Source organism: Somniosus microcephalus, chromosome 13 (genome assembly GCF_052327205.1).
Source record: "Somniosus microcephalus isolate GS21.2 chromosome 13, FLI_Smic_1.0, whole genome shotgun sequence".
Classification (NCBI taxonomy): Eukaryota; Metazoa; Chordata; class Chondrichthyes; order Squaliformes; family Somniosidae; genus Somniosus; species Somniosus microcephalus.
Genome location: NC_140999.1, coordinates 23,607,298 through 23,631,565, shown reverse-complemented (window position 1 = coordinate 23,631,565; position 24,268 = coordinate 23,607,298). Strand labels below are relative to the sequence as shown.

The window sequence follows — 24,268 nt, the reverse complement described above, 5'->3', positions numbered from 1 at the left end:
TGACACTTTGGTCAGCATAGATTAAACACTGAATTTTTCTGAAAGCATAAAGGAATGGGTGACATACGAATGAGACAAATTACATCCTACGTGACTATGACGGTGGTGCACTATCCCTCATCCTTCTTGACCTGCCTGCAGCCTTTGAAATGGTTGACCACACCATCCTCCTCTAACGCCTCTCCTCCGTTATCTAGCGGAGTAGGACCACCCTTGCATGATTCCCCTTTGTATCTATCCAGTCAGAGCCAGAGAATCTCCTGCAATGGCTTCTCTTCCGGCCCCGCACCGTTAACTCTGGAGTCCTCCAAGGATCTATCCTTGGCCCCCCTCCTATTTCTCATCTGCATGCTGCCCCTCGGTGACATCATCTGTAAACACATCAGCTTCTACATGTACGCAGATGATACTAAGTTCTACCTCACTGCCACTTTTCTTGTCCCCTCCGCCTCTGTTGTCAGACTGCTCGTCTTGACATGGAATGGCTAAAATTTCCTCCAATTAAACATTGGGAAGACAGAAGCCATTGTCTTCGGCCCCCCCACCACAAGCTCCGTTCCCTCTCAGCCGCTTCCATTCCCCTCCCTGGCCACGGAATCAGCCTGTTCGCAACCTCGGCATCCTATTTGACCTTGAGCAGAGCTTCCGACCCCATATCCTCTCCATCACCAAGACAGAGTACTGCCAACTCCATAAAATCGCCTGTCTCTGCCCCAGCTTGACTCCATCTGCTCCTGAATCCCTCATCCATGCCTTTATTACCTCCCAGACTCAACTATTCCAAAGCTCTCCTAGCCAGCCTCCCATCTTCCCAACTAGGAACAATGGAGGTCCAAAGAAATTATGGGGTCCATGTACACAGATCACTAAACTGCAGTAGTCTGCAATGTTCCCTCTAAGCTGCGCGCCCGAGCAGCCTGGGACCGGCTTTCCCAGTGTGAAATTCCGCACATGCGCAAATCTTTGCTGGGTCACACAGCCCATTAAAGGGGCTGAGCACCCCAAAAAAAAGTTAGGGGGAACATTGTTAGTCAGGTGCAAAAAAAATCCAAAAGGCTAATTTGATTTTGGCCTTTATAACTAGAGGACTAGAATAGAAAGGGCGGGAAGCTTTGCTGAAGCAAGCCCTGGTTAGACCACCTGTGGAGAACTGTGGACAGCTTTGGGCACCGCATCTTAAAAAGGATATATTGGCCTTGGAAGGAATGCTGTGCAGATTCACCAGAATGTTACCAGGGTTCTAAGGCCTCAATTTTAAAATTTCCATCCTCATGTTCATGGCATCGCCCCACCCAATCTCTATAACCTCCACCAGCCCTGTAATCCTCCAAGAATTCTGCGTTCTTCCAATTCTGGCTTCTTGTCCATGCCCCATTTCCTTCACCCCATTATTGGCGGCCGTGCCATCAACCATCTAGGCCCTAAGCTCTGGAAATCCCTCCCTAAACCTCTCTACCTCTCTCCTCCCTTTAAGACCCTCCTTAAAACCTATCTCACTGATCAAGCTTTTGGTCACCTGTCCTAATGTCTCCTATTGTGGATCGGTGTCGATTCTTGTCTGATCTCACTCCTGTGAAGTGCCTTGGGACATTTTGCCACATTAAAGGGGTTAAATCAATGCAAGTTGTTGTTGAAACACTACAGTTAAGGAAAATTAATGCTGGTAGGTGCAGTCAAACCAACAGAACAAATCCACTATTTATAGCCTACACTGACCCTCTGAAGTCTAATTGACTATTTAGAAAATGGATTTCCACCCTCCCAATGGACCCCCTTTATCAAACAAAACTTGCAGAAAATCAGCCTCTAGGAACTTGTAACACTGTGGTGGATATTTGGAAATGAATAGAAGAGGTTAGACGCCACGAGGACTGAGTCCGCAGTCCTGTGAAGAGCGTGATGACGTCATCACGCTCGGCTGCGTTTTCCCACGCTCGTGTGGTCATGTGACCGTGTCGTGACGTTGGCGCGTTTGCCCGCTCTTGGGCGGTCATGTGACTTGCGCCGGCACGTTGCTGTGGCTGGCCGTTGCGGCCGAAGTCACGGGAGCGAGAGGCATCCGGCACTGCAGCTGGCCGATGCGGCCGAAGTCGCGGGCGCGGTAGGCCCGCTGTGCCGGCGGCCGTTATGGGAGGCCGGGCCGGCGGCCGTCGCGGGTGCATCACGTGATGCGCAACGTGATGTCAGCGCGTCACGTCGCGTTCTTAAAGGGGCAACGGCCCAAATTGGTAAGTTAAAGTGAATTATGTACATTATATATGTAAGGGACACCCGGTGGTACCGTCACAATATATATGATAGGGGCCAGGTTGTGATCTGAAATTGTTGAACTCTATGTTGAGTCCAGAAGGCTGTAAAGTGCCTAGAGCAAAGGAAACTGAGGCAGGCAGCTAGGGGAATTCATCCTCTCAGCTCATCTGAATTCTTACACTGGGCCTGTCTACTCCAAACACAGGCCAAGCTTCGCCTGTCTGGAAATATCGGTGTAGAATAGTCGGAGCGGGGCCCTGATCCAAGCGAAGTTTCCATCCTTTTATACACTGCTCCTAGGAACTGAACATTCCCAGTCACAGAGGAGAAAAAGTGGCCCTAATATTTCAAGAAACCAAACATACCCACACAATCTCTATGAAACCTATTGGAAATTGAGTCATTTTACCTGAAGCACTGTAAATAAAAGATGTCTTGTTTCTCACCTTTTTTATATCTGGATTACAGGCAGCCTTTCTGCAGAAGAAGTGGACATAATACTTCAGCGGTCTGAGGGTGGGGTTGAAGCTGCTTTTCAATATGCCAAAACCATCTCCAAGTACATGAAAGATCTGATCAACTACCTGGACAAAAGAACAGCTTTGGGTGAGGGGATGCTGAGTTTGTCCCAGTCATAGTCAATGTGACCTTAAGATGAAGAGATATACAGCACAAGTCAGTTAATTCTGTGTGTATTTTCTGTTTGGCGAGTCTGGATTCCATGGTGTTATTGGTCACTTTCATCAAATAGTGATCAGTCAATTACAACTTTAGTCAATACCTAGAGGTGACCAAGCAATTTGGACTTGATCGAGGTTGGAAGCCAAGTGCAAGTTTTACACTAGTGCAACCAATATACTGGATTGTATAAGAAGTTCTCGCCAGATAAGGGACATCACAATTCCTTCTAACAACAACTTTTCATTTCTATAGCACCTTTTATAGGGTGGATAAAGGGGAACCAGTGGACGTAGTGTATTTAGACTTCCAAAAGGCATTTGACAAGGTGCCACACAAGATTATTGCTTAAGATAAAAAATCACGGGATTGGGAGTAATATTCTGGCATGGATAGAGGATTGGCTATCTAACAGAAGGCAGAGAGTTGGGATAAATGGTTCATTCTCAGACTGGCAATCAGTAACTAGTGGTGTTCCGCAGGGGTCAGTGCTGGGTCCCCAACTCTTTACAATCTATATTAACGATTTGGAGGAGGGGACCAAGTGTAACATATCAAAGTTTGCAGATGATACTAAGATGGGGGGGAAAGTAGTGAGCGAGGAGGACATCAAAAACCTGCAAGGGGACATAGACAGGCTAAGTAAGTGGGCAGAGATTTGGCAGATGGAATACAATACTGGAAAGTGTGAGGTTATGCACTTTGGCAGGAAAAATCGTAGAGCAAGTTATTATCTTAATGGAAAGAAACTGGAAAGTACTGAAGTACAAAGGCATCTGGGGGTCCAGGTGCACGAAACTCAAAAGGTTAGTATGCAGGTGCATCAAGTGATTAAGAAGGCCAATGGAATGTTGGCTTTCATTGCTAGGGGGATAGAATATAAAAATAGGGAGGTATTGCTTCAGTTGTACAAGGTATTGGTGAGACCGCACCTGGAATACTGCGTACAGTTTTGGTGTCCATACTTAAGAAAGGACATACTTGCTTTCGAGTCAGTACAAAGAAGGTTCACTCGGTTAATCCCGGGGATGAGGGGATGGACATATGAGGAGAGGTTGAGTAGATTGGGACTCTACTCATTGGAGTTCAGAAGAATGAGAGACGATCTTATTGAAACATATAAGATTGTGAAGGGGTTGGATCGGGTGGATGCAGGGAAGATGTTCCAGATGATGGGTGAAACTAGAACTAGGGGGCATAGTCTTAGAATAAGGGGCTGCTCTTTCAAAACTGAGATGAGGAGGAACTACTTCACTCAGAGGGTGGTAGGTCCGTGGAATATGCTGCCCCAAAAAACTGTAGAAGCTACATCATTACATAAATTTAAAACAGAAATAGACAGTTTCCTAGAAGTAAAGGGAATTAAGGGTTACGGGGAGCAGGCAGGAATTTGGAAATGAGTCTAGGTTCGGATCGGTCATGGCCCTGTGGGTAGCGGAGCGGGCCCCGGGGCCATGTAGCCTGATCCTGCTCCTATTTCGTGTGTCTAATTCTGTTGGATGCAGGAGATGGTTCTGTGATAGTGGATTGGCAGTTAGGATCAGATCAGCCATGATCTTATTGAATGGCGGAGCAGGCTCGAGGGGCCGATTGGCCTACTCCTGCTCCTATTTCTTATGTTCTTAATGTCCCAAAGTGCTTCATCAAGGTGTAAGGAAAAAAATGGTTATCAAGCCAAAGAAGGAAATACTAGGAGGGGTGTCAAAGAGTTGGGTTTTAAGAAGGGTCTTAACAGAAGAGATAGAAGTGGAGGGATTGAGAGAGGGAATTCAAAATCTTAGGGCCTCGGTGGCTAAGGCATTGCCACCAATGGTGGGAAGAAGGAGGGAAGCACTACACAAGAGGCCAGAGACAGAGCAACAAGGAGTTCGGGGCAGGAGAGTTTGTAGCATTGGGTGGGGTGAGGCCATTGAGGGGTTTAAACACAAAGATAAGAATTTAATATTTTAGTCATTGGGAGACCAGGAGCCAACGTACAGGGGTGATAGGCGAGTGAGACTTGGTACAGAGTAGGTTACGGAGTGTTGAATCCGTGATTCTTAGAGTATGATGTTTTTCAATAACTACACGGAGGCTGTAACTTAACAATCAACAGGTGTTTACTGGAGTAGGGTAGTCTCAAGACTGGCAGGACAGAGGCATGCTCAAGGCTTATATACAGGTGTGGTCACTGCCGGTACTACAGTATACAGGAGCTGTAAAAGTAGTTCTCTCTTAAAGGTACATACACTACAATTCCTCCCCTTTTTAGATTAGCAGTACCCATAATATTCAAATAACAATTAACACTTTAACATGCACATTAAACAGACATAGTCCATTTATAGATTCAGTCTTTGGGGCGGCTTCCTGATCCTTTCTGGATAGCGCCTTTCCTGAGGTTCTTGTTCTTGGTGCGGAGGCGATTCTGGCCCTCTTTCGTCGGTTAGTTCGTCAGTTTCCACTGCTACTGTTTCTGAGGTAGATGCTACCGGTATGTCGGGTTCATCCCCAGGTACGCGAGACATGGGGTTGACTCGTTCCTGTGACGCTAAGATCTGGTCGACGTGGCGTCTCACAATGTTCTCCCCGACATCCACTGTGTACATTAATGGCCCCTGCCGTGTGCATATCGTTCCGGGTTGCCATTTCTCTGTTCGGTAGTCACGGGCCAAGACTGGTTGTCCTACATTGAAGCTCCTTGTCGGCTTCTCACTGATGTGCTGGAATTGTTTATCCTCAACATTTCTTCGCACATTTGGTCTGAGCAAATCCAGACGAGATCTCAACCTTCGGTTAAAGAACATCATAGCCGGGGTCTGGTTGGTAACTGCATGTGTTGCATTTCTGTAGGCTAACAGGAAATTGTCCACCTTATGCTGTAGTGGAATTTCATCATTGCACATGGCCTTTATCGCCTTTTTAAAGGTTTGTACGAACCTCTCAGCCAATCCATTTGTGGCTGGATGATACGGGGCGGATGTGTAATGCCTTACCCCATTCCTTCTCATAAATTTCCAAAACTCTTCGGACACAATCTGTGGTCCATTATCAGAGCAAATCTGCTCTGGCAAGCCGTTCCTGGCAAATATGGTCCGTAGGACTGCAATCGTTTTCTCTGTAGTGGTTGAGGACATTTTTATCACCTCAGACCATTTCGAGTGAGCATCCACTGCTATTAAGAACATTGAGTCCATGAATGGACCAGCAAAATCAATATGCACCCGTTGCCATGGAGAGGAGGGCCACTCCCATGGGTGTAGAGGGGCATGTGGTGGTGCATTTTGGACCTTCTGGCATCCTGAGCAGCTCTTGGTTAGGTCCTCGATTTGTTGATCGATCCCCAGCCACCACACATAAGCCCTAGCAAGGCTTTTCATTTTCACCCCTCCCAGATGACCTTCGTGAAGCTCATTGAGCACTCTCCCCCGTAACTTGGGTGGAATTACCACTCGGGATCCACACATCACTGTCCCCTGGCATACTGACAGCTGTTCTCTTCTGGATGAGAATGCTGGCAACAGTGAGTCGCCATGTGTTGGCCATCCCCTCACCGTCAAATCATATACCCGAGACAATGTCGATCATTGTGGGTCTCCTCTATATCCGCGTTAGTTACTGGCAATCGTTCAATTATTGACGAATAAAATATCTCAATAGGGTCCACTGCTGGTGCTGCCTCCACAGCAGGCAGTGGCAGGCGTGATAGCCCATCAGCGTTTCCATGCTGTTTCGTGCCTTTATATTCTATTTCATATTGGTTCGCCCCAAAAAAAGGGACCATCTTTGTAACCGTTGTGTAGTCATCACCGGAACGCCCTTCTTTGGATTAAAGATGGAGACAAGTGGTTGGTGGTCAGTCAGCAAGGTGAACTTCTGCCCATGCAGATAGTGGTTGAATTTTTTTACTCCCCATACTAGGCTGAGGGCCTCCCTGTCAATCTAGGCGTAGTTGCGCTCGGCTGAGGTTAGTGACCGAGACGCAAAGGCTACTGGCCTCTCCAACCCATCTGGGAATTTGTGCGACAGCACCGCTCCAATACCATAGGGCGATGCATCACATGCCAAACTAATTGGTAGTGCTGGGTTGAAATGGGCCAACACCTCTTTTGATGTGATCAATTCTTTGCACTTCTGGAAAGCTCGTTTACATTCATCATTCCACTTCCATGGTACCCCCATTTGCAGTAGGGTGTTCAGTGGGTGTAATACTGCAGACAAATTTGGTAAGAACTTATGGTAGTAGTTCACCAGCCTGAGGAACGACCTCAGTTGTGACACATTTTCCGGTGCTGGAGCCTTGACTACTGCCTCAATCTTTTCAGGGGACTTATGTAACCCCTCTTCATCAATAAGGTGGCCACAATACAAGATCTGCTTCTGGAAAAACTCGCACTTGTGGCGATTAGCTCGTAGCCCATATTCCTTTAATCTAGTGAGCACCTTCTCCAGGTTGGCGAGGTGATCACTGTCATTTTTGCCCGTGACCAGGATGTCGTCCAAATAACACTGGGTCCCTGGAATCCCTTGCAGGACTTGATCCGTCGCCCTTTGCCAAATAGCCGGAGCCGACGCTACCCCGAACACCAGCCGGTTGTATTGGTAGAGACCTTTATGAGTGTTGATCATGAGGTATTGTTTCGAGGCTTCATCTACCTCCATTTGCAAGTACGCCTGGGCTAGATCAATTTTGGTGAAGCGTTTACCTCCAGATAGCGAGGCGAAAATATCCTCAATCCATGGAAGCGGATATTGTACCGTGTGAAGGACTGGGTTCACTGTCACCTTAAAATCCCCACAGATGCGGACCTTCTTTGGTTCCCCAGGCGTATTACTCAACGACCTCTTCATTACAGGAACGATGGGTGTAGCCCACTCGCTCCAGTCTACTTTGGACAGTACGCCTGAATGTTCCAACCCTTCCAGCTCTGCTTCGACGGCTGGTCGGATCGCATAAGGCACTGGTCTGGCGTTAAGAAACTTTGGGCTTGCATTTTCCTCTATTTTAATTGTTGCTGTTATGCCTTTTAGTGTTCCGAGTCCCTCCTGGAACACTTCTTGTGCGTCAGTTAGCATTTTTGACAGTCGTCCAGGTGTGACGTCGTCATCCTTTTTGGCCTCAACCTTCAGTGCCTGTATGGAATGCCAATCTAATTGTATCTTCCGGATCCATTCACGTCCTAGTAGTGGTGGTCCTCCATCTGGCAATACATATAGGTCCATTTTAGGTATTTCCTGGCCTTTGTATATCACTTTCACCCTTATTTTTCCTTTGGGGTAGACTTTTTGCCCCGTGTACGTCTTCAAGACAATCTCTGTAGCTTTCAAGGGTATATGTGAAAATAGCCGCTTGTAGTCCCTTTGGTTTATGACTGTTAGGGCTGATCCTGTGTCCAATTCCATTTTCACTTGGACCCCGTCTATCTTGAGTGTAACCCAGATAGTCTGGTGATCCTCCATTTTGGTTTCCTTATGTAGTTTCAGACAACCCAGCTCCTTGCTTCCGGAGTCTGTATCACTTTTCTGTTCGTCTGAACTACTGTCAATCACCTTATGTACCTTTTTGTACTTCTCCTGTGGAGATTTCTTGCTGTTGGTTTTCTTCCCTGACCTGCAGACTCTTGCTATGTGTCCTGCTTTTCCACACTGTCTGCACACTTGGTCCTTGAACCAACAATCCTTCTGGTCGTGTGTTCTGCCGCAGCGATAACACTTCCCTGCTCCATATGACATTTCATTGGTGCCATATTCTTGCGGTCTCCGTTGCATCTCTGCAGCGCCCCTTGCGGCTGCTTCGTGTGACACTGCCATGCTGAAAGCCTTGTCCAGCGTAAGATCCTTTTCTGATAGAAGCCGTTTCTGGATTCCTTCACTTTGAAGCCCACACACAAACTTGTCCCTTAACGTATCTGCTAGTCCCACTCCAAACTGGCAGTGTTTCGATAGCTTGCGCAGTTCCGTTAAGTACTCAGAATTACTTTCGTCTTTATGCTGGTTCCTTTTGTGGAACTTAAATCTTTCTGCTATCAGCAGCGGTGTGGGGTTTAAGTGGTCCTGTAAGATTTCTACTATGCTTTCGAAATTCTTATCCACGGGCTTCTCTGGGGTTATTAGGTTTCGCAGTAAGCCATAAGTTTTTGCACCCATGGAATTTAACAAAACCAGTGCTTTCCTAGCATCTGGCACTTCATTCGCTCTGCAGTACACCTCAATGCGTTCCACATATGTCGCCCAATCTTCGACTTCATTGTCGAACGCAGAGATACTGCCACTCTTCGGCATCCCTGGGTGTGATTTAACTGTCAAAAATGGCGTCTCCCACGCTCTCCCTTCTTCTCCACTGGCACAAAATGGCGTCTCCCGCGCTTTCCTTTCTTCCCGCGCTCGCCCTTCTTCTCCGCTGCGGCCTCTAAAAATGGCGTCTCCCGCGCCCTCCCTTCTTCTCAGTGGCGTCTCCTGCGCTCTCCCTTCTCCCCGCGGACGCTGTTCAGCCCTTGAGCCCTGGCTGTGCTCTGCGCGTTCTCCTGTGCGCCTTTCCCGTTTCCGCCGCTCGGTCCTACACCCGGCTGCTGCTTTACCCTCGCTCTCTCTGTTTTGTTTTTCCTCGACGCCGCTCGGTTTTCAACCCCCGGCTGCACCCTGTGCGCTTCACCCTCTCTCTTACCCCGTCGGCGATGCTCGGCTTTTTCTCTGCCGTCGGTCGGCTCCAGCCGCCGCTGTCCGGGAAGGGTCTGCGCTGTACCTGTTGCCAGTCTGTTGCTGGATCGTCGTGGCTGGGGAACCAAGCCCGGCTCTCAACAGCCTCCCCTGCGACGTTCACTCTCTGCCGGACGACTGGGCGGCTGCTCGTGGTCGACGCCCGTGCTTCTGGCCTCGACTTTCTTCCACCGCCCTCCCGGAGCGAATCCTTGAAGGGAAATGCAGAGTTGTAGGTAGATTCGAATCGACCTCGTCGCCACTGTTGAATCCGTGATTCTTAGAGTATGATGTTTTCCAATAACTACACGGAGGTTGTAACTTAACAATCAACAGGTGTTTACTGGAGTAGGGTAGTCTCAAGACTGACAGTACAGAGGCATGCTCAAGGCTTATATACAAGTGTGGTCACTGCCGGTACTACAATATACAGGAGCTGTAAAAGTAGTTCTCTCCTAAAGGTACATACACTACACGGCGAGCCAAAGCTTTTGTTGAGCTGATGTTTGAGGATGGGGGGACGGTAAGCAGAACATTGGAATAGTTGAATCTGGAGATAACAAAGGCATAGATGAAGGTTTCCGCAGCAGATGGGCTGAGTTAGGGGCCCAAGAGGGATTGTCTTATTTCTATCGAGTGGCCTGAATGAGATCCGACAATTCCCAACTGATTGTTACAGGCAGATTCAAACACTAGATAGCCCGTCAGCCAATCCTGCCGTTTGTCTTTTCCCACTGCCTCATTGTTTCCCCCAGTTATTTGTGGTCATCAGTGTTTGACAGCGAGAGGTTTCAATGAGCAACTATCCATGCAAAGTGGATAGAAGATAAAAAAAAAACTGCTATGTGATTCCACACTTACCTGTTTCATGACAATAGTATTTTATGATTTTGTGCAGAAATGGACTTTGCCAAAGGGCTGACAAAGCTGATCCACACCTGTAGACACTCTATCACACAAGAGGTAAGGACACGAGGAAACCGGTGTGCGCATAATCGAATAGAGCTGTATTGAAAGTGGGACTGTACCTACTGCTGAATTTTAAATTGTAGTAAGGATTTAGAATTCACTTATCAGGATTTGTTCACATACAGCAGTTGAACATGATGAAAAATACTGAGCCATGTGGATAGTGTATGAGTTTCATCATGTGGTGTCTCTAACTTTGCTTCATACAGCAGTTGTGTGATTCACATTGAGACTTCTACTTCTGTGATTATTCCAATTGAGGCAAATAGCAAAGATCCATTTAAGGGGAAGCTAGGTAAGTACGTGAGGGAGGAAGGAATAGAATTATATGCTGATAGGGTTAGATAAAGTAGAGTGGGAGGGGTTTCATGTGGAGCATAAACACTGGCATAGACCAGTTGGGCCGAATGGCCTGTTTCTGTGCCGTAAATTTTATCTAATTCTATGTGAGAGAATTCACCAAGCTTACTTCAACAGCACCTTCCAGCCCTGTGACCTGCAACACTAGGCAGGACAAAGGCAACACCGTCACCTCCAAGTCACACATCATCCTTAATTGGACATATATCACTGCCGTTCTTTGATCATCGCTGAGTCAAAAATCCTGGATCATTGAGACACCATCACCTCAAGGACTGCAGTAGTTAAAGCAGGCAGCCCACCACCACCTTCTCACTGGGGACCAGGGACGGGTAATAAATGCAGCGATGCCCACATCCCAAGAACAAATTAAAAGAAACAATCAAACTTTAAAATTAATTCAGAGTCGCAGCAGCAGCATTTCAAATGAGATATACCTAATTTGGATTTACATTCAATTAATTAAATCTGCTCCATGTACACTCTCTCTAGCCTTTCAACCTAATTATCGAAGCATAATCTTCCCTGTCAGAGGCCCTATTCCTATCAGGCCCCAGCACCTGCAGTAGAAGCACTAAAATGAAAGACATTTGAAGAGCGTTACTGGGATTTCCTGGCACAATCCCCTGATTTAAGCATCAGCACCCATGTCCAATCAGTGTTGTTATTGTATGAGCTCTCATCTGGCTGAACAGTGGGAACACTGTTTCATGCATTATGCTTGTTTAATTCAATGTTTCCCTTTAAGTGACTTCTGTTTCAACATTTGTACCTTTTATTGTGTCTCCTTAGTATCACGTGCCCTTTCTGTCAATCTACTCACTGGCATTGGAGCAGGACCTGGACTACGGGCACAACATAATACAAGGAGTCAACATCCTTCAGAACCAAACCTTCCTCCAGGTAACCTACAGTTAGGACAGGAAACCATAAATTAGAATAGGTCCACCATTCAATGGTCAAATGACTGGTGTTCTCACTGGAAATTAAAAACTATTTACATTTCTTGAAATTACACATATTTTGTAATAAGGGCCTATTCGGGTGTTATAAATATATAAAGTTAATATTTATTTTATGCTAGCCCATCTCCTGTAGCGTTGCACACAGTGAATCAAGACCAAGTGGACTATTCAGGCCAAGCAGGGTTAGAGGGTGCGGGATAAGTAGACCCAGGCAACAGAGCGGACAGTGGGAAGGATCGAGGAGTAAGGAGGGGATGGGTGGGAGGGGAAAGAAGAGTAGAGGGGAGGGGCAGTGGAGAGGGGTGAGGATGGGGGAAAAGTGGGAGAAAGGAGCGGAGTGGGAAAGAGGATATGGGAAGGTGTTGGGAGATAGGGAAGGGGACGGCGAGGAACAGTGTAGGGGATGGAACAAAAGTTGAGAAAGTATCTCAGTGGTAGGGGAAGTTCCCTTCCCTCATTAGAAGTTCCTGGTCTCCTAACAGGTGGCACGGTGAGCAGCACAACATCCCATAAAATGTGAGTGTTCAGTGCCTCCTCCCGCCTGACCACAGCATGCATCATTCCACATTGAACAGTGGCTCCACCTGTGGAAGGTTCAGAGTTTGAGAAGCGGTTACTTACCTCTCTGCAACCCTATTAAGTTAGGTACCGTATCCTGGACGTACGAGTCCAAGTTCTCAAACCCAGCTTCCTGGTAACACTTTGCAACAGCCGTCGCTCCACGTTTGAGTGTTTCCTCATCAGTTCTGCAATGGACACATATGCTCTCCGCATGACGATGGAACGTGCGAGAAACAGCCTACGATGTGCCGGCCACCTTGGATGTTCTAGACATCCAAATCCAATATCACATAACGGGTTTACTCTTCACCAGCTGCTTAATCCAGCTCATTCCGTGAGGGGCTTTGCTGAGGAGACGTGCCTATCATGAGGCTTCAGAGTGCTCAGTGATGGTTGGTATGGGCTAGAGGTTTCCGTTCTCACGGCCATTTCCCATTTTGCTACAAATCCACCTCGCAGATTGGTTCTGGATCTAGCACATGGGCCAAAGGAAGCCTTTCATTGAATACCAAGGAGTTCTGCACCAGGGAAAACCGGCTTCTATGCCAAAAGCATTGGGACTTATGGAATATTTTGTAATATTTGATCATTTTTGCCGATGCTTATCCCATTGGTCTTTAATCTGAATTTTAGACAAGCTGTTATCCAGCTCTTATTGAAAGAGTTGGTTGGTTTTGCACAAGTTTCTTTCTCTGTTAATCTGTTCTAAATATTCACCAGTCTATGGGAGATGGAGATGTCTTCTAATCACTACTGTTGCTTGAAGCTTATTAATTTTGTACTCCCATTCTCTCAATCCAGTAGGGACCAGGATTCATTCAGTTATTTTATTTTCCCCCTGAATGTGTAGTATGCAGAGTGAGTGTATTTCATAATCTGCCTATCGGGAATTAATTACTGATTTGGGGTCCGGATCAGTCAGCTCTGACCAAACCAAAAGGCCAACAAACCCTATAGCCCTGATTTTTACCCATCACGCCCGTCAGCGCGGGGTGCACGGTGGGATTCAAATTGCGGCAGCGTGCTACACACCACCAGCCGCGTGCCATTTTAACCAACGTGTTTTTTGGACAGCCCCAAGCGAGCGAGGGCCTCATTGAGATGCAATAGTCTGATGACGCCATTCAGACTCTAACACAATTTTTTACCTCGTGTTGCGCATTCGCCACCTGATGTTGGCTTCATCAGGAACACCGGGAGCCAAGAAGCAGGAGAGGGCTGAGAAGGTTAAGTGAGCCTTGTGAGCCAGGAGGAGCAGAAGGCCTTTCCTGCCCTGGGCTTCCTCCCTCCCTCAACCGCAATTGCGTCTGCCTCCCACCCCCCACCCCCCTCAGGCCCGATCCACGTGCATGACTGCTAGGACCATTCCCAACCGTGGTCTCCTGATACATTGGCCCAGCTTCTGCTTTCCACCCATGATCTCCACCCACCAGTAAATGGCAGGACGTGAGAAACTGAGCAGAATCCTGGCAGATCTGAGTTCCACCCCGCTTTCTGCCTGCTCGATCCGGAGATCCTCCGTGTTTGCGCTTTGACCCTGACCAGAATTTCAACCCAATGGTTCTGTTACAGCATTATATTCAGTAATGTGTGTAAGAGCTACTCACTCTGAACTTGTGCAATTTTTTTTTTTTACACAGCCGTTAGCTGGAAGAAGACTAGATCATGAAAAACGCAGAAAAGAAACTAAAGAACTGTGGCACCGAGCACAGAGAAAGCTGGTACGAGAAACTACCATGTACTGAATTACTTGTGTTTCAATATTCCCCTGGTATTGAAATATTTGTGTGTTTTAAGTGGAGGGGGTTCAGTTTCACTGTCACTCTAGGCTTTTTACAGTGTGCTGTTTTCTGCCCGCCTTTAGAAACATAGAAAAATAGGAGCAAGAGTAGGCCACTCGGCCCTTCGAGCCTGCTCCGCCATTCAATATGATCATGGCTGATCCTCTATCTCAATACCATATTCCCGCTCTCTCCCAATACCCCTTGATGCCTTTTGTGTCTAAAGATATAACATAAGAGCAGGAGCAGGCTATACGGCCCCTCGAGCCTGCTCCGCCATTCAATAAGATCATAGCTGATCATCGACCTCAACTCCACTTTCCTGCCCGATCTCCATATCCCTTGATTTCCCCTAGAGTCCAAAAATCTAGCGATCTCAGCCTTGAATATACTTAAAGACGCAGCATTCACAGCCCGCTGGGGCAGAGAATTCCAAAGATTCACAACCCTCTGAGTGAAGAAATTCCTCCTCATCTCAGTCTTAAATGGCTTATCCCTTCTCCTGAGACTATACCCCTAGTTCTAGACACTCCAGCCAGGGGAAACAACCTCTCAGCATCTACCCTGTCAATCCCCTTCAGAATCTTGTATGTTTCAATGAGATCACCTCTCATTCTTCTAAACTCCAGAGAGTATAGGCCCATTCTACACAATCTCTCATCATAGGACAGCCCTCTCATCCCAGGAATAAATCTAGTGAACCTTCATTGCACCGCCTCCAAGATAAGCATATCCTCCCTTAGTTAGATAGGGAGACCAAAACTGTGCACAGTACTCCAGGTGTGGCCTCACCAAGGCCCTGTACAATTGTAGCAAGACTTCCTTATTCTTATACTCCAACCCCCTTGCAATAAAGGCTATAGCATTTGGAATAAATCCACTGATAACTGAAAATGAAATCCACCTCATCCATTGTTGACTTCCTGAATTGAAAGCCCCACGGAAATTTCCTGTACTTTCAGTGTACTGTCTTTACGATGATTCGATCTCAAATGTGATTCATTTGGATTTTTTTTTTTTAGAATGGTTTCAACAACTTAATTTACCAGTTGATCCATCTCCCTCCTGCAAAGGTTTGAACACCCCTGTGATAGAAATAGAATGCAAACACTGCCTAGCAAAAGAATTTTCACTTGTTTTGTATTCTTTCGATTGACCCTTCATTTTTTTTTGACATTGTCGTTATTTTATTTGCCCGTTTCTTTCCTTCCCCCTTCTCTCTGACTCTTTGTCACAATAGAGCCCTCAAGAGCTAATCATGCTCCAGTAGCCTGTCCAGGTACCTATTATTCATTGTGTGAACCTTAGTGAATGTTTGCAGGCTGTTCGACCACAAAGTAACTGGAAGTCAAGTGTGATTCTATCCTCACCCGAGCTTCACGCTTGGCCAATTCTATCAGCAGTCTTGATTAGTGACCGGGAACAGGAACCCTGAATGATTTTTTTCTTCAGAAACTCAAGGGTACTGAGGCCAACTGTAGTGACCGTAGCACCCAAGATCAGCAGGGAGCAAACCTGAATCTTCCCTGGTCTGTATCGCTTACTTATTCACTGGATACACTTGATGAGCCACCAGGGAAACCCAACTCTAGCTAATTCTTTTTAAAGGGATCTACCTCTGATTGATGCGACTTCCACCAATGGCAGCTCTGACTTTGGCAGTTGTGCTATAAAGTAAGTGAGTTAGGAACATTGGAACAGGAGGAGGCCATTTAGCCACTCTAGCCTGTTCTGCCATTCAGTTAAATCATGGCTGACCTGTACCTCCACTCCATTTACCCGCCTTTACTCCATATCCCTTGATACCCATTCCCAACAAAAACCTATCGATCGCGGGCTTGAGAAGCTCCAATTGTCCCAGCATCCACAGCCTTTTGGGATAGAGAATTCCAAATTGGTTCTACCCTTTGTGTGCAGAAGTGCTTCCTGAATGGCCCAGCTCTAATTGCAAGACGATGTCCGTTCGTTCTTAATTCCCCACCAGAGGAAATATTTTCTCTGTATCTACCCTATGTAATCTGACGCCTGGGAATCCCTGGCCCAAGACCGCACAAAGTGGAGGAGACGCATCCGGGAAGGAGCCGAACACCTCGAGTCTCTTCGCCGGGAGCAAGCGGAAGCCAAGCGCAGGCAGCGGAAGGAACGCACGTCAACCCAAGCACCCCACCCACCCGCCCCTTCAACCACCGTCTGCCTCACCTGTGACGGAGACTGTAAATGCGGGACCTACAATCAGTCACTCATTTTTAGTGTGGAAGCAAGTCATCCTCGGTTCCAAGGGACTGCCTAAGAAGAAGAATCCTTTTAACATTTTAAACACCTCGATCAGATCACTCCTCAATCTCCTGTACTCAAAGGGAATACAAGCCAAGCTTGTTCTCCTAACTTAACCCACAACGGCCTTATAAGCACGAGGTCTACTGAAAGAGGTGGGTGTCACTAGCACCTCCTGAAGGCAGCATTGCCCCAACAGCAATATAAACACCACCACTGGAGGGAGAGATCCCTGTCCTTTCCGTCTCAGCCACACCCCCATACGACACATCAATGCCATTTTCTGTGCATTCCTTCTCCAGCCACTGGGTAGGTTTGGCAGCCAGAAAATAAAACTGCAATGCTGTGGAGCCCGCCCTGCTATCCAAATGGGATGGATTCCACAGCAACGTCAGCCTTGGGCATTGCGTTACGCAACTTCTTCAGGATGTGTGTCTGTTATGTAAAGTCAGCAGAAGTTATAGGCCAGCTTTTTGGAGCTGAAAAACAAAGCAACTGTCTAAATAAATGCTGGGAATATACAGCAGGGCATTCAGCTTCTGTTGGGTGAAAAGATGGGTTATCATTTTGTATGTGACCCTTCCTCAGAACACAACTGCCCACCTTGTTTAAAACACCAATGTGTTTGTTCCAGCTTGCTCTATCAAATGTTTTATTGCTACTTTCTTGCTGCATCTGATCTGTTGTGGCCTGTTACACCTGTTATCTACCCTGCCGATAAGACTCATTTTTCATGCATATTTTATGAAGGATTAATTTCCTCTGCTTAAAGTTCAAATACTGTTTCGCCCAATGACTCATCTGGCTAAGACATGGAATAGTTGAGTCACACCGACCAGGAAAGTCCCAAGTTCAATCCCCATGCTGTGCTAAGTTAGCTGGTGTCGACCAAGGCACAGGTGTCCCAGTTAGCCTCAGCTTCATTGGGTTAGGGAGAAGAATATAAGAATTAGGAGCAGGAGTAGGCCATATGGCCCCTTGAGCCTGCTCTGCCATTCAATAAGATCATGGCTGATCTTCGACCCCAACACCATTTACCTGCCCAATCCCCATATCCCTTAATTCCTCGAGTCCAAAAATCAATCTATCTCTGCCTTGAATATACTCAACAACTGAGCATCCACAGCACTTTGGGGCAGAGAATTCCAAAGATTCACCACCCCCCACTGAGTGAAGAAATTCCTCCTCATCTCAGTCTTAAAAGGCCGGCCCCTTGTCCTGAGACTATGCCAACTGGCGCCTGGGTGCGGCACTGTCCAAGCCTCCCGCTAAATTCCGCGGGACGCTAGTGGTGGTGCTAGCCGTTAGTGCTGCGCCGCTACCGATGACGTCATCGGTGTGCGTAGCGCCCCGCTGATGCCCTGGCCGCGATATTTGGAAGCGCCCCCTGATTTACCGCCGGACGTTATGTCCAACCGGTTCTTGGGGCCTACCTGCGGCCGGGGAGGCGCAAATTAAAGGAGGTGCGGGGCGGCCATTTTTGTTGGCCGCCTGCCAGCACCTGCCTGCGTGCCCATCCCTGGCCTCCTGAACCCCACCCCCGCACCCCCCCCCCGTGGAGCGTAACTAGAGTATTTATGGTCTATATTTATCCCACTATTTAATTTACCAAATTATTACTGTACAAATAAACTGTAATACTATTTATAGTCTTTATTTATCCCACTCTGTGAATATTCATAAGGTTCACTGCAGAAATATTAATGTTTTACGGGGTGCTGCCCAGACCCCTGCTAGGGTGTTGCATACTGATTCTGAATACCATTCTGAAATCCGAAAAATTCCGAATTCCGAAAAACATCTGGTCCCAAGGGTTTCGGATAAGGGATAGTGCACCTGTACTTAAAGGAGAGGTTCATTGATACCGCAGCACCTCATTCTCAGCGATGTGTAGCTGCCGCAACAAGGAGAAGGAGCTGGAGGAGTGAAGCAGGTGCACTCATGGCAGTTCCACCTCAGTCAGGTGGCCAGTGTGCTTGAATGCTTCAACAAATGCTACATACCACCATCTGTACCACAAGCTTCACACACTGCCCAAAGCACCACACCCCCAGCACTCACCCACCAACAATCTCTACCCACCCACATCTCGCGCCTTGCACACAATGACAGCTATTCAACTATGGCAGGCACAAGGGTTATTAGTTATTAGAATTAATGATCTATTTATGCATACATTTATTAATGGAGTTTGCAATATTTTGTGGTCTCTCTCATTTCACCTTTGCGCCCAGGAGGAGGCTGTGATATGGCATGACAGGGATAGTATGATGGGCATGTGGTGAGCAAACGGGATCTGGGGTTTAAGTCATCCTGCTGTGAGGCTGGAGGTCTGTTTGGAGGAGGTGCAGAGTTCTGTGGCCACCACCTTGGTGATGCGGAGCCCTCTAATACACTGCTCCTTGCTTAATTGGAGGTAGAATTGCTCTCGGAATACCCTCGGAAGGTAAGCCCTCCTGTTGAGAGCCCTCATGGCCCTTTTCCTCCCTCTGGCCACATGTTCCTGTCTTTCTCACTGCCTCCGCTCCCTCTGCCATAGATCCTGGAGGGTGAGGTTGACTGTCAGTACAGCCCCCATTATTGTAAGCCAAAAGTGTAGCGGTTTTTTTAGGAATAAATGTAGCTTTTTTAGTTCCCACAACACTCCTGATACAAAATAACCTTTAAATTACTGAATTAAACTGTTGCACAATGTCAAACTGATAAGAAAGCACTGAAACTCCACTAACCTGACAGCTGCGACTCATTACTCATGATCCCTTTAAATAACGTCCTTGGAGCCGGCTTCTGCCTGCTTGACTCCTCTCCTGTTGCTGTCTGGTTGAGGTGCTAAGGTAGGTGGCGAAAAGCAGTTTTGCAGATCGGGTGCCCAGTGTGTCACAATCTGCCTAGCTTTGAAGGCCCCGGCGGTACCTCGTACCAGCAGCGCAACACGGGGGTCCGGATTTGCCGTGCGTCACTAGATTCGCTCGCCCCAGCGCTACTGCATCAGCGCCCGTTAGCGCCAGCTGCTGGCACCAACAGGAGGCGCTAACCAATTGATTTTTTTCCCCAATGGGCCTTATGGCCTCTTTCTGTGCTGTATATTTCTATGAACTTCGGTATCAAAGCTGGGGTATTCCTGGTCTGTATGACACAACTACTCACTAGATAAACTCTGCATCATTGAGTTATTGGAGGGTTGAATAGATTTTTAAAAAAATTTAAATCGAAGTTTCAAAGTGCATCCATAATGGCTCCTGTGAAAAGAGTACAGAGTTATGGTAGGGTTCTTGGTACGGCTGTGCAGTAGCTGGCAGTTATGTGTGCGTATGAATTGGAGAAGTTTGTTTGGTCTTGGTGCCGGGGGTTGTTTTGGGTTAGGAGGTCCTACCCAAATAGTGGCTCTATTGGTAGGGGGTCATCCCCTTGCCTGCTTTCAGCTAGCCCATTGCTGCTGGGTTATTTCCCCTCCACCAGCACCTCTGGATGCCAGCAGCAGCATAAACCCTTGCAGAGTTAGTCACGTGCAGCAGCTGGAGGGAAAGGCCACCATCATATCTAGCTCAGGCCACCCGTACAGTATAGTCCTCTTGGGATGGTCTGCTTTCTGCTCCTGGGACTTGACTTGAGCATTGGAAGTTGGGGAGCTTGTGTTGAGAGCCCTAATATCCCCTTATGTGGCTCGGTGTCAAATTTTGTTTGATAACACCCCTGTGAAGCGCCTTGGGATATTTTACTACATTAAAGGTGCTATATAAATGCAAGTTGTTGTTGTTGAGTGGGATTCTAAGAGGCTGCACACTGCCTGCTATTTTCCCAGTTTCAGGCAGAGGATGCACATCACTTGTTCCAATTGAGAGATATTCAGCCACAATGGAGACTACAACTCCTTGCAGCTAGTAGAGAGAGTTGTGTGCTCCAGAGACCCTCACTGTGAGTAGGCCCAGCAGGCCTGGGACTAACACTGCAAGAGTTTGTGAGGGCAGTCACATTCCCTGTGCTTTCCCAACTGCATTTATCATTTTAATAAATTAAAAAAGACACTCAAGAACCACACAGGGTCCATTTTTCCACATGCAATAACTGATGAGGCATGTTTCTAATTTTAAAAAATTCATAAAAGGAAATATGTTGTATGAGCTTATGTTTCAAAATAATTATTAAAAAAAACCAGAAAGGTGACATGAAATGAGGCTTTCATTGTTTAAAACTGACCCACACTGACCACAGAAGGGAATAGTGGAGCTTTGAAGATGCCATTTTCCTGTGCTGATCAGCTGCACTAACAGTAGGTATCAGATAAAACAACTGCAGGAAATGGGTTCCTTATGAAATTGTGCTACAGACAGAGGAAGTGCACAGGAAATACTCAGACTGCTGGCAGATGAGCCTGCACTTGCTATGACCCACACTAAAAGTATCTACGCTTCACAATGTGAGCCGCCATTTTACGGTCGGGCTCTTTACTGAACTCCAACCTATTTCTCTCCCCGCTCAGTTCTGAAATATGGAAAAATGGTGCTGAGTTTGTAAATTGGGTAAAGTTTGTAAAGCAGACTATAATACCCCCAAACGCTCCTCTATTTCCAATTAGGCAATTCCAAATTTCTTTCCTCCCCTTTCCCCCCCCCCCCTTGAAAGCATTGACTCCGTTGCTGCCATATGGTTTCGCCAGCACCCGTTGCCCTCCATTACCTGGCCCAGGTGGTCATTGAAACATGTGAGTCTCCATGAGGAGTGCCAGTAGGTTGTTTGTTTGACTTTGGGGCACATCTTAGCCAAGCCCATTGTGCACATGTCGACAGAGGTAGCATTGAACAGTGACCAGGAGTGGAAAGCCTGGACAATTTTCCTTTTCCGATGAGTGCGACCAATTGTGGCGCCACTACCACTGTCCTGGCTGAGATCAGCACAGACCAGGAATTTAATCTGGGATATTCCTGGTCCGACTGAGTCAAAAGGTGGAGAACTACCCGTCAGTCAATGAGAGAGCCAAGAGGGAGGTACTGTTTGAGTTATTGAGCATAGAGTGCGGGAGCCACAGTTGGGACTGGGGGAGATTATGAACGAATAGTGTAAAACTTTATAAATAATCGGGAGTGAATTTGCAGCAAAGTTGCTGGATCCCATGAGTTTAAAATAAATGAGATAAACTTATAATTTACAGTTTCTGATGTCACATCGTGATTGCTGCTCACATCAAAGGAAGTGTGAGAAATTCCACAGTATCAATTCACAGCTACATGATAACCTCTTGGAGTTAAATTTTGACTTTAAAGGGAAAGTCCTTTGATAGGATTTATTTCAACTGGCTTTGCCTTATTTTTGCTAACTTGTGTTACCGTTTGTAAATAAACACAAACTCATGTTAGAATACCATCGCGTAACACGAAAACATTGGATTTCTGTGTTTCTTGTGTGAAAGCAACAGTTAGAAGGATTTAAAAATAAAATCATATGTCTCAAGTATCCACAATATGAGTCAATCCGATGGATTTTGCTCAGTTAAGGTGCTTACATCAATGTGAGGCCACTTTGTCTTTTCACTTTGTTTTATCTCACTGCGTAATGACAAATACAAATATAACCACATGGGACAACTTCTAAATATATTTGGATTGAAATTTTGCTGCTCAGTATTAATAACACATGCCTTAGCACTTTTGGTAAAATAACAGGAGTTTCATCTGACCTGTTCTGACCTGGACCAGCAATATCTGGCCCCTGTCCAGTAAATCAATCTGACTTTCTGTTATCATCTTGCAGCAAGAAGCTGAGGCGAACCTTAAAAAGGCAAAGCAGGCGTACATGCAACGTTCTGAGGAGCATGAGAAGGCCAAGTACCTGACGGTGAAAGCAGAAGAGGAACAGCAGAGCACAAGCAGCAGCAACGCCAGCAAAACTCTGGACAAGAAGAGGAGAACGGAGGAGGATGCACGCAATAAGGTAAGGAGAACAGGGCGAATGCCTAGTGCTGGCTCGAAGAGCATTCGTGAGCGCTTGCTCCTATATGTGTAAACTTGTTGGGCTAAAAATTGATTAGCGCCCCACGACGGAAATTGAGTGGTAGCGCCCCAGGAGGGAAGCATGGCGCTACTGGAAGCGTCCCGCCTCCCTCTTGGGGCGCCGCGGTATTGCAGGCCTTCCTCCTCTTCTTAAAGGGGATGAGCCTTGCGCAGCGTGACCTGGGCCCCCCGGGGATCGGGAGTGCCGGCAAAAGAGCCCGGCACTCAAGAGAAGTGTCGGGCTCTTGGAGCGCAGCCGGCACTCCACAGGGAAGGGCCGTTCAGGAGGCCAGGGACGGGAGCGCAGGCAGGTGGCCAGCAACAAAAGTGGCCGCCCCGCACCTCGCCTTTAAATTGCGCCTCCCCGGCCACAGTTAGGCCCCCCCCCCCCCCCCCTGACCCCGTCGGACATGGCGTCTGCTGGTAAGTCGGGGCGCTCCCGAAGATCGCGAGCGGGGCACTGCGCACGGCGATGATGTCGTCATCGGCAGCGCAGCACCACAGGGTGCTACCGGTTAGCGCTGCCGCTAACCTCCCACTGAATTTCGCATAATGTGTTAAACTGATCTTCTCTGTTCATCTATTTTTTTTTTTAAATAGCCTTTGGGCCTTTTTATATACCCTTCACACCCCCTACTAATCTTGGAGACCCTCTTGTGCCACACACTATTTTACAGCAACTCTAAGGCCGGTAGATAACCTACTTGCAGAGTTTTACTTGCATTTATATAGCTCCTTCCTTGTCCACAAAATGTTCCAAAGCACTTCACAGCGAATGAGTTACTTTCGAAGTATAGCCACTGTTGTTTTGTAGGCAAACGTGGTAACCAATTTATGCACAGCAAGCTCCCACAGACAGCAATTAGTTGATCGGTTTTGCTGATGTTGGTTGAAGGGGGATTGCTGGCCAGGGCTTTTCTTCCTTAATTAGCATGTGAATGTACTAGTACATCTACCAGGAACTCTACATTATAGAACTATGTATTAGATTTGTGCCTCAGATTATCTTACAAGTGGTGTTTATTTTTGTAACATTTAAATTACAGTTTGGCTTCCTGCACTTCCTAATGTGCACACTAATATTTGAAGAGAATAAAGTCCCTGCTGTCAGTCACAGTGTCATTGTGATAATGACAGCTGCACATCTCTTATCCTGAACAACTTAATCAGGGAGCAGGTTTGTGCGACAATCTGTTTACTCAATTGGACAGCTGAGATTTCAAAATCAAATCATCGTCAAAACCAAGGGGAAAAAATTCAGTATCGCCCCGTTTGGGGCGCCATTATCGGCTGTTGCCAAAGTTTAGCGCCTGGCGCTAATTATTGCCTCCGACGGCAAACTTGGCTTTTATCACCCCTGGAGGTGATTGGAGGGCTAAATCAGGCGCTTCACACCTGTCTTAAGGCGCAAAGGCCAAGGAGCGAGGCACTACCTCAGAGCGCTGGCAAAGCTCATGTGATGTCAGTCAGCAATGGAACACAGACACACAGGCGCCGGCCAGTTCTTAAAGGGGAGGGTCGATCTTGCTCTCCATCCACATCCTGCTCATTGCAGCCTTGAATCTCGGCCTGGAGAGACCTTTACATCAAATCTGCTGGAAAGAACAGTGGAGAGACCCAGGGAAAGAGCTCAGAGTGCAGCCCCCACAGTCTCTTCTAAATCGATACAAGGAAGGTCAAATCAAAATGAACCTGCAAAGTGCTGCTCAGTACCCAAAACTCCTTCACACAGCATTGAATCTCTCTTTTCTCTCTCTCTCGCTCTCTC

At 47.2% G+C, this 24,268-nt stretch overlaps 1 protein-coding gene across 3 annotated transcripts in view; it reads left to right on the top strand.

The window, feature by feature from the left end:
• The window catches only part of LOC147108131 (rho GTPase-activating protein 45-like), a 245,525-nt gene that overhangs the window by 182,958 nt on the left and 38,299 nt on the right, over positions 1 to 24,268 (top strand). For all 3 annotated transcript variants that reach the window (XM_086004625.1, XM_086004624.1, XM_086004626.1), the window contains 5 exons: positions 2,719 to 2,856; positions 10,502 to 10,566; positions 11,725 to 11,835; positions 14,099 to 14,179; positions 22,262 to 22,441. In XM_086004625.1, the coding sequence (XP_085860751.1) occupies positions 2,719 to 2,856; positions 10,502 to 10,566; positions 11,725 to 11,835; positions 14,099 to 14,179; positions 22,262 to 22,441 (575 nt within the window). The remainder of the gene's footprint in view (positions 1 to 2,718; positions 2,857 to 10,501; positions 10,567 to 11,724; positions 11,836 to 14,098; positions 14,180 to 22,261; positions 22,442 to 24,268) is intronic.